This window comes from Elaeis guineensis, chromosome 4, assembly GCF_000442705.2.
Source record: "Elaeis guineensis isolate ETL-2024a chromosome 4, EG11, whole genome shotgun sequence".
Taxonomy (NCBI): Eukaryota; Viridiplantae; Streptophyta; class Magnoliopsida; order Arecales; family Arecaceae; genus Elaeis; species Elaeis guineensis.
In genome coordinates, this window is record NC_025996.2 from 97,074,512 (window position 1) to 97,084,156 (window position 9,645).

Below are 9,645 nucleotides of genomic sequence, written 5' to 3' on the forward strand. Positions count from 1 at the left end.
TGCTTTAGGTAATTAATATTGAATTAAAGTCTTTGTTTTGATCTTCATAAGTAATCTGTTGGGCTTAAAATTTTTTAGAAATCCAATTCACCCCCCCTCTTGGGTTGCATAGCTGGGCAACAAAACTCTTTCTAATTTTTATTCTATTTTGATCAAAAGTCTTTTGAATCATCAATCGATCAGAGCAAGTAGGATGCGACTCCTCTTACCGGGAGTGATCGATTCTATGTTGACCTACATATAACCTCCATACACATTCCACCATATCTAGATACTCTGTACATGACTAAGTCATGAATGAGTATAAACCAAAAATATAGATTCATATATATAAGATTCTATAATGTCTCAGGTCAAAGGATTACATACACTACTCCCACTATAAGAAAACATCTTTTGACGGATAAATAAATTTCATAAGATATTTCTTAAATCAGATCAATTCAGTGAACTCATTCTTTAATGAGTACCCACTTCTTTGTATTAGTGTCTCATACAAGTGGCTTATGAGATCAGCCACCCTCTCCATCGAGCATACATAGGAAGTACTAGTCTATCCGGAACATTGATCTCCTACTCAATGCTCCTATGATTAGGAATATTGTAAATCATGATTTTAGGTCTTATAGGTATGATCTTATCATAACCCTAAATCCATTATCCTGATTTATGAAGTTCATCATAATCATTATAAAAGTAAAATACTATGATGAAAAATATTTTTTTATTATTTATAAAGAGTCAATACATGAGTCTGGAAGATTATAAAAAAAAATTATCAAAATATAAATTTTAATTAATTTGTAGGACATATTTTTTTCAAAGACATATGGAGATCGCACATGCTCGAGCAGAAGTCCTCTATGGCTACGTCCTCGGCTGTGAGCACCACTACGGGGGATGTGGATACCAGCATAGACTGGCCGGTGGAACGGCCACGCGCACTGCCCGACCACTGTCCCTTCATGTTCTCCACCCAAATGTATGCTGGTCGCTGACAAGGCATGATACATGGAGGCCGCACGCGCTCGACCAGAAGCCCTCCACAGCTACGTCCTTGGTCGTGAGTACCACGAGGTCGGTGGTGAGGCGGGAGCGATTCAAATCATTTGGATTTGGGGTTTCAATCGGATGGAGGCTTGGAGCAAACAGGAAAGCTTAGCCAGTGGCTTGGGTTTGGAATTTTGAGTTGGGTATTCATATATAAGAGTCTAGAAAGGATAAATATCCATATGAAGATTTGGGGCTCACACCTTAGGTTCAATCGTGCCTATCGTCACCGGTATAAAAAAAATATCTAACACAAAACCCCAACCATATTCCATTAAAAAGCAAGTATTAACCAAAGGATGGTTAAATCATACAGTCATAATATATTAATGAATTTATTATGATTTTAAAAATTTTTCAAGACTTAGTTTTTATTAAAAATCTATTTAAGTAGGAAGTAGTAAGGAGATGTTTTAATAGTTTAAAATCACCGCTACCAAATTTAAAAATTATAAAATATTCATAATTTATTTTATGTTATCATGTTTTAATATTTTATTTAACTCACCTCCTGCTGTCTCCATCGTCATTTTTCTCTTCATCGTCACCGGCATCGAATGTTCCCCTTCAATTTACCATCATAATGGGCAGCACATGAAAATCATTCCAACCACTGCAAATTAGAATAACGGAGAATTATGCATTTATATATGTGATCGCATCCCATGCATCGCATGGGATTCTAAATCGGTAGAAATAACCTCAAACCATGCACCAACCAGAAATAAACTGCGAACCCAATGTCGGGAGAGCAAATCTAACAATAAAACCTCAGCCACCTCTGTTAGGGCTCAAAACATTCTCACAAAATCAGACCCAACCTATTTGTTGCATGCAAAGGCCAAGGAGTACCCAAACTGAGCCTTGACACGATGATGTTTACCATCAAGATGGATAAGGAACCTCACCTTGCCAAGGATGCATGGGAAGCATTGCTTTCATTTCACAGTATCCTTTTCTTTGCTTCAAAATCTAACAACATTAGTTCTATTCTCTTACCATCTATTAACTCCCTCCCACATCCAACCAAATCCTCTGTGGAGCAGGTCTTGCTTCTGACCCATACCCAAACACTTCCAAATCATGTCAATACTCTCCACAACAGTGCAGCTCCAAAGAAGCAAAATTCTAAATAATACTCACATAAATCATCATCTTGCACATCCTAAATCCTGGAATTCTAATCCATTGAAGAGGAGCATCTCCATAAAGAAGCCAGATCATGGGCCGGTGCCGCATGGAACCAAGACCTCATCAAGTCAAGGAGGCCAAGATTTTGGCAGACCAGCGAGGGTTCATAGATTACACTCTGCTATTAAGAATCGAAGCATTGAAGAATGTTTGGATTTGGCTGGTGAAGAATGCCGAGACTACTACAATTTTCTTCAGACCGTGGATCCTTTTGAGTTGAGTGAGGTAAGCACCAATCTCGCATGACTGCGTTGCCGTCATAATTCTCTATTGTGAGCTAAGCTATTTTCAAAATAATAAAATTTGACGTCTTATTTTTTTTTTTTTTACAACCTGCCTACTGTTCTAGTTGAGTAATAATGCACCCGCCGACCGCCTGGAAATGGCTGAACCAACATGGCCCCTTCGCGTGGACTCCAAACTGCAAAGTAGAAAAAGCTTGCACAACAGTCCACGCGAATCCGGAGTAACGTTCGGCGCGACTCCATTTGCCATCCTCCTTCAGAGATTCCCCAACTTTAGTAATTGCACACGAACGACTCATCAGACGGTCTACAAACCATCAGACCAAATCCACCATCATCTGTATCACAAATCCAAAGGTTCCAACTTTTTAGTGGACTAAAGTCACCATCCCCTTCAGTCCCGTGTGTCGTTCTTCTTATTGCCTACTTTCTTCTATATATGTAATTTGTCCCCACCCCCTTCCTCGGCTTAGTCTGCCCCTCCTTCCTTCCTCCAAAGAATACCTGCCCGCTTGACTGTTTTCTTTCCTCTCCTCTGCTCCCAATAAAAACTCCACCAACCCAGGATAAATAAAAGACTAGCAAGAGATAGATAACTTGTTCTACTCCATTGCTTTGGCTTCTTTCCACAGTCTTCTCTCCACGGCTGTCTTCCTTCCTCTCCTCTGCTAGTGATAAAAACTCCGCGATCCAAAGAGAGAGAAGACTCGGAAGAGAGAGAGAGCTTCTTTTCCTTCTCTATGGGTTTGACTTCTTTCAAGTGCCTTCTCCTTCTCGTACTCTCTCTTCTTCTCCACCCAGGGACTATCTGGGGCAATGCAGAGCTGAGAGCGCTCATGGAGGTGAAAACGGCGTTGGACCCGGAGGGGCGGATCCTGAGTACGTGGACGAGCGATGGAGACCCGTGCGGGGGGAGCTTCGAGGGCGTGGCGTGCAACGAGCACGGGAAGGTGGCCAACATCTCGCTCCAGGGAAAGGGCCTCGCTGGCTCCATCTCGCCGGCGGTGGCGGATCTCCGGTGCCTCTCTGGACTCTACCTCCACTACAATGCGCTCTCCGGGAAGATACCCAGAGAAATCGCCAAACTGAACGAGCTTAGCGACCTCTACCTCGACGTTAACAACCTCTCCGGCGGTATTCCTGAGGAAATCGGCAACATGGCCAGTCTCCAAGGTGAGTATGTGCATATATAGCACATTTGAATGATTTAATGCAGAAAGATCGCAGACTTGGATTTCTTTTCGATATTTTATATCAAGAAAAGTAGTTTTTTAGGCATTTTTTTCACCTTGCTGCCTGGAGTTTTCTCTTTCATGGAGTGTTTAGTAAACTAGAGAAGGTATAGTGCGTTTCAATGATTTGAACAAAGAAAGCGCAGAATTTGATTGCAGATTCCTGATATATATATATATACTGAATCTCAAAAAATAGTAGTTTTTTTGGTATTTTTCATTTTTTTAAAGATATCCATCGTCTTCTGGTGTTTTCTGTTAGTAATAATTGATTTGTCTCTGGTTTCTGGGAGAATTTGGATTTATTATGTATCATTATTCTCTCTAGAGAATTCTTGTTTTCACTGTTCTTTGTTGTTTTCTTGTAGTTTTGTGGTCAACTTGACTGCAGCTCTTCTGGAATCAACGGAAGTGAAAATGGTTAGATTTTGATGTCGCATGTGAGATTTTCTTGCATTTTGTACATCTGGTTTTCCTTTGTTTTAGGTTCTTCGATCTTAGTTTCATTGGATAACATCAGAAATATCTCTGTTTTTCATGCATCTTTTTGAAAATCTTTTTTTTTTGGTACAATTTAAAATTTTCCCTTGTTAGCATTTTCAAATTGGTTTTAAGGATTCTTTTTTGTCTTTTCTTTCCCCAATCCAGTTTCTCACATTAGTTTTTCTTGCTTGCATTCTTTCCATGTGTAGTTCTGCAGCTTTGTTGTAACCAGTTGACTGGGAGTATACCCACCCAACTGGGGCTTTTAAAGAAGCTTACTGTTCTTGCCCTGCAGTCGAATCACTTAACTGGTGCAATCCCTGCATGCTTAGGGGATTTAACTCAGTTGATGCGGTTGGATTTAAGCTTTAACCAGCTTTTTGGTTCAATCCCTGTTAAGCTAGCTCAACTCTCCCAGTTGGTAGCATTTGATGTTAGGAACAATACACTATCTGGCAGTGTTCCTTCTGGTAATTTGATCTCTTTTTGTTAAACTTGATTTCTTTATTATTGCTTTGTTAAGCTACCTTTGTGAACTGATTCGAGGCATTTGGTTGAAGATTTAAAGAGACTGGATGATGGATTTCAGTATTGGAATAATGCTGATCTTTGTGGAGATGGATTCCCTTCTCTGAGAGTTTGCACTTCTTCTGATCTCCTTAATCCTCATAGGCCTGAACCCTATGGTGCTGGTATACTTCCACAGGACAATCCTCAGTCAGCTAATCTCAATGTGCACTGCAACAATACCCACTGCTCCCACTCTTCAAAATCAGCTGTAGCAATTGTTGTTGCCATTGCTGCAGTTGTGTTTGGAGGAACAATTTCCAGCCTTTTGGCCTTTTCCTGGTATCGACGCAGGAAGCAAAAGATTGGCAGTCCATTGGAGGTCTCAGATAGATGGCTTAGCATCGATCAGACCAAGGACTTCTACCGAAGGAGTTCTTCTCCCCTCATTAGCCTTGAGTACTCTAATGGGTGGGATCCTTTGGCTGATGCAAAGAGTGGCATTGGGTTCTCTCAGGAGGTTTTGCAGAGCTTTAGGTTCAATTTGGAGGAGGTAGAGTGTGCGACTCAGTACTTCTCAGAGGTTAACTTGCTTGGGAAAAAGGCCCACTTTGCTGCAACTTATAAAGGGATCCTGCGAGATGGGACCATGGTGGCAGTGAAGAGAATTAGCAAGACAAGCTGTAAATCGGAAGAGGCTGAGTTCCTTATGGGGTTAAAGCTACTGACTTCACTGAGACATGAAAATCTTGTTGGGCTGAGAGGATTTTGCTGTTCGAGGGGAAGGGGAGAATGCTTCCTTGTGTACAATTTTGTTGCTAATGGAAGCTTGTCACGGTATCTGGATGCGAAGGGTGATGAAAATAGCCAGATTCTAGATTGGCCCACAAGAGTTTCTATCACCAAAGGCATTGCCAAAGGTATTCTAGTTACATATAACAATTGATGGATGGTCCTTCTGTTCATCTTTATTTGTGCCTTTAGTCCATTTTGGTCAGAGATAGCGATATGAGAAACTAAATAAAAAATTTAATTTTGGTTCAGGTTAATTCCTAGATGCTTGCTGTGAATTTTTCCTTCATATGTTCTCGTCTTTTCTGAATTTTAAATGAAAGTGAAGAAGATCTAATATTAACAAGTTCTTTCGACTGAATAGATACATCTTTGCTGAGTCTTTGTTTTGCAGTCTCCATACTCGTTAAAACACATTTTGCAGGAAACTGGGTTAATTTTCAATATTTATTATTCTCTCTATAAATCATGAGATTAATAGGCGTCGAAAGATTACATTGAAATTGAAATGGCTCCTTTTTGATTCTACCACCTTTGCATAACTTCATCTTCTTCTCTTTCTTATCTAGGCATTGAATATTTGCACAGCAACAAGACAAACAAGCCCTCTCTGATTCACCAAAGCATATCGGCAGAGAGAGTCCTTATTGACAGTCATTTTAATCCTTTACTCTCTGACTCCGGCTTGTACAAGCTATTGGCCGATGATGTTGTCTTTTCGACCCTGAAAGCCAGTGCTGCCATGGGTTACTTGGCCCCCGAATATGCTACTGTTGGCCGGTTTACCGAGAAGAGTGATGTTTATGCCTTTGGGATCATTGTGTTTCAGATTTTAACAGGGAAGAGGACCACTCACTTACGAGTGGGAACTGAACCTGGAAACCTTGAAGACCTCATTGATGAGAATCTAAAGGGAAACTTCTCCAAGCCAGAGGCAGCTAAATTGGCTAGCATTGCTTTACTTTGCACGAATGAAGCTCCAAACCAGAGGCCAACAATGGAGGCTATCCTTCAAGAGTTGAATAGCAGCCAATAAAAGTGGATTGTTCATGTCAAATTTTCTTGACAAAGAATCCAATTCCTTGGCTCAAGGACCCATTTAAAGCAATAGCTTGGTGAGAAAGGGGAATGTGTTTACTGATGCAGAACCATCTGGGTGCTCTTTACTCAGGATTTGAATCTTGTAATGTATTTTGTCTGACTGGGCTTAACCCTTACAGCGGGTAGGTGCATGTGATCTCTTCTGTCTCTTGAGAGAAGAGAGAGGAAGCAGATGAAACCAGCTGTTGTAACTTTTTCTTTCCTTTAATCCTTGTGTCAGAGTAATGTCTGTGTAGACTGTGGGATGACTCCATTAGAAAGAGCCAAGCGCTTTGGGCAACATGTGATTCCAATGTGGATTCATGTCTTCCGTTGTGGCCTATTTTCTCTCTGTGGCCACAGGCAAATGACAAATAAATGCCAGTGGTCATTCTGCTCCTCAAAATGGACTATTCTGGATGATGGGCGTTTGGCACTTGGCAGAATCCATAAATATTAAATTTTGTTGCTTCCTTCTGATTATGGGCCTTTAGATATTCATGTACTTCGGTTTGATGCATTGTTGATTGGGAGGTGCTCCAGTGTATCAGAAATGGGCTCCAATAGCGGGAATCCATGTAGCCTCACTGACATATATCCACATAGAGAGGCCATCAGGGGGTTTAAGATTTATATTAAATTTTTTTGCTGCTGCTACTTTAAAATGATGGTCTCAGAAGTTACAAGCATATTTCTTGCTTGGGAAATTACTCTTTGGAATGGGAGATTTCAAAACAAGAATGGTCATCAGACTGCCGGCCTGAGGAAAACTGTCCCCAAATGCTGAATGCAGCAAAGAATTCCTGCCTGTGCGCTTTAACTTTCTGATGTCTCCTCTGCGAAAAATGGCTGGTTTGGATTATGAATCGAGTACCCATATTCTAAATCAGTTGTGTCAGAGTATGGCAGTCAACTGTAACAAAGCTCCACTACTCTTCATGCTACCGCCAAAACTGATAAACTGCATGGCCTTCACTCAAAATAACAGCCAATATAATGTAAAAACAGCTGGTGAAAGTGTTTCGGGATATCTTTGTATGGGTACCTTTTAAACATAAACAACAGTCGTTATGCAAGGATTGTTACCGTTATATGGGTGTGGAATCATTTCAAGTCATTAAGGATGAGTGTAAACTACCGATATCCTAGAAGACCATGGCTGAAGTCATTTGAAGTCGGATGTAGCATCGATGTGGCCAATCCCATGATGCTATTTTTCAGTTATGGTATTTATCTTTCAGATAATATGAGGGCCAAAACTTAGGAGGAGATCTAACAAAGAAAAAGGACTCTTTGTACTCCACTTGTAAGAAGTTTGATATACACCACGTACACCAGATATTTGCTATACCATTTGATTTACATCCAGATAGAAGAGTAGCCCAGGAAAGAAACACCAGGAATCAGTAAAGCACATTTAAAATATTTTGAGGGTGCTATGGTGATACCGTGGACACCTTGGAATAGTATATTATCATGGATACCTCAGACCAGCGAGCTATCTTCATGGTTGCCGATCCAATCATCGAGCTAAGGTATGTGGAGCTGATCTATTTATATCCAGTCTGATGTGCGGCCCATCTAGCACATGAGCTTTCTCTGTTATCTCAGATAGCCAGTTTCCTAGCATATGCAGTAGCTATTCATCCTGAGTGGATAAGTCTGGACGTAACTAACTCCCCACATCTCGTGGGAGCAGATAAGGGCTAGAGTAGCTCGCCCACTAACAGCACGTCCAACAGCTCGACAATCTCAGAACCGCACATTCCTACGGTTGTTCAGCCATATCCTCTATAAATAACTAAAACTCCAAAGACCTAAAAAAGGAACCCCTCTTGGAGAACCGATTGCTGCTTCTACTGCTCTTTGATCCTAACTTAAGCATCAGAGGATCCTCGTCGGAGTGAAAATCTTCGGTCCGGACTTTATTTTACAGGTCACTTTAGCATCACTACGCAAGGCACACTTGCTCGCCTTCCTGCCTTAGTCGAAATAAGCAGCAATAGATAGAGAAAGAGCATAATCTTTGCATCATGCCACCAAAGTGAGTCTTGTGCTGTCTCACCAACGCCATGCCTCCCGTCAGGTGGCAAGACAGGCCGACAATCAGGTGTAGCCGTCAGTGATGGAGACTCCTCTGCTAACTCAGTCAGCACTGATCATGACGGATCAGTTCAACATGATCTTCCAGTAGGTCCAGACTTTGACAGCCACCATTCAGATGGTCCAAACTATTCTTGCGCCTTCGCTAAGGGCATCGTAGCCTGATCAAGCTACTCCTGCACCTCCTTCAGTAGTGCCATGTGTATTTCCTCGATGGTGCCACCAACGCCTCCTACGGCGGCACCCCGCCGAATCCGGCTTCCCAAGCACCACCACAACCTGAGCAACTGTGGGTGCTTCCTCAGAGTCCAGAGAGGAGGCAGACCTGCTAGAGCCATCTTAGAGCCCAGCAATTGGCAAGGCGGCGATTTTCTAGCCCACGATCAAGACATGATTCAACCCCTATTGCCATTCTCTCCAACATTCAGAAGCTTGCACCATTCAGGATCTTGTCGTAGAGAGAAAGTTTCAGGCACTCGATAAAAAGATCGAGAATGCTCTTAATAATACCTTCTGGGTGCAGCCCTACAAAAGATTCAATAGTGAGCCGCCCTTCTGGGTGCATCCCTGTCGATCATCTGGAGACTTTTAAGGTGGTGATGCTCCTTCAAGGAGCAATAGCTGGCATCCTCTATCGAGCGTTCCCTACTACCTCAAAGGGGTAGCCGGCAGTGGTACTCAAGTTTGAAACCAACCTCAATCTACTCTTTTGAAGAGCTATGTTGGTCTTTCGTCGGTCACTTTGTCAGTAGCCGATGATGGCAAAAGCAGTCCGACTATCTCCACACCATCAAGCAAAAAAGAGGGAGAGTTGATCCGCATTTTTATCAGCTATTTTAATGTGGTGACCCTGGAGGTTTGCAACCTGAACCTGTCGATTGTGATGTCTGCTATGATGGGTGGACTATTAAAGAATGATCTTAAAAAGTCATTGATAAAGATTTTTCCTTAGGATTATCTCG

The 9,645-nt window shown here is 41.8% G+C and overlaps 1 protein-coding gene across 1 annotated transcript; it reads left to right on the plus strand.

Moving 5' to 3' along the window:
- Nucleotides 1–2,711: 2,711 nt before the first annotated feature.
- On the plus strand, nucleotides 2,712–7,322 carry LOC105036447 (cysteine-rich receptor-like protein kinase 21). The gene is made up of 4 exons (XM_010912215.4): nucleotides 2,712–3,659; nucleotides 4,411–4,671; nucleotides 4,762–5,628; nucleotides 6,070–7,322. The coding sequence occupies exons 1-4, from the start codon at nucleotides 3,227–3,229 to the stop codon at nucleotides 6,534–6,536; spliced, it is 2,028 nt and encodes a 675-aa protein (XP_010910517.1). The 5' UTR covers nucleotides 2,712–3,226; the 3' UTR covers nucleotides 6,537–7,322.
- The last annotated feature ends 2,323 nt before the right edge of the window (nucleotides 7,323–9,645 follow it).

Coding starts and splice junctions, on each gene's coding strand:
- LOC105036447 (XM_010912215.4), top strand. CDS start 3,227: ATGGGTTTGACTTCTTTCAAGTGCCTTCTCCTTCTCGTACTCTCTCTT. Junction 3,660..4,410: donor CAACATGGCCAGTCTCCAAG/GTGAGTATGTGC, acceptor TTCCATGTGTAG/TTCTGCAGCTTTGTTGTAAC. Junction 4,672..4,761: donor ATCTGGCAGTGTTCCTTCTG/GTAATTTGATCT, acceptor ATTTGGTTGAAG/ATTTAAAGAGACTGGATGAT.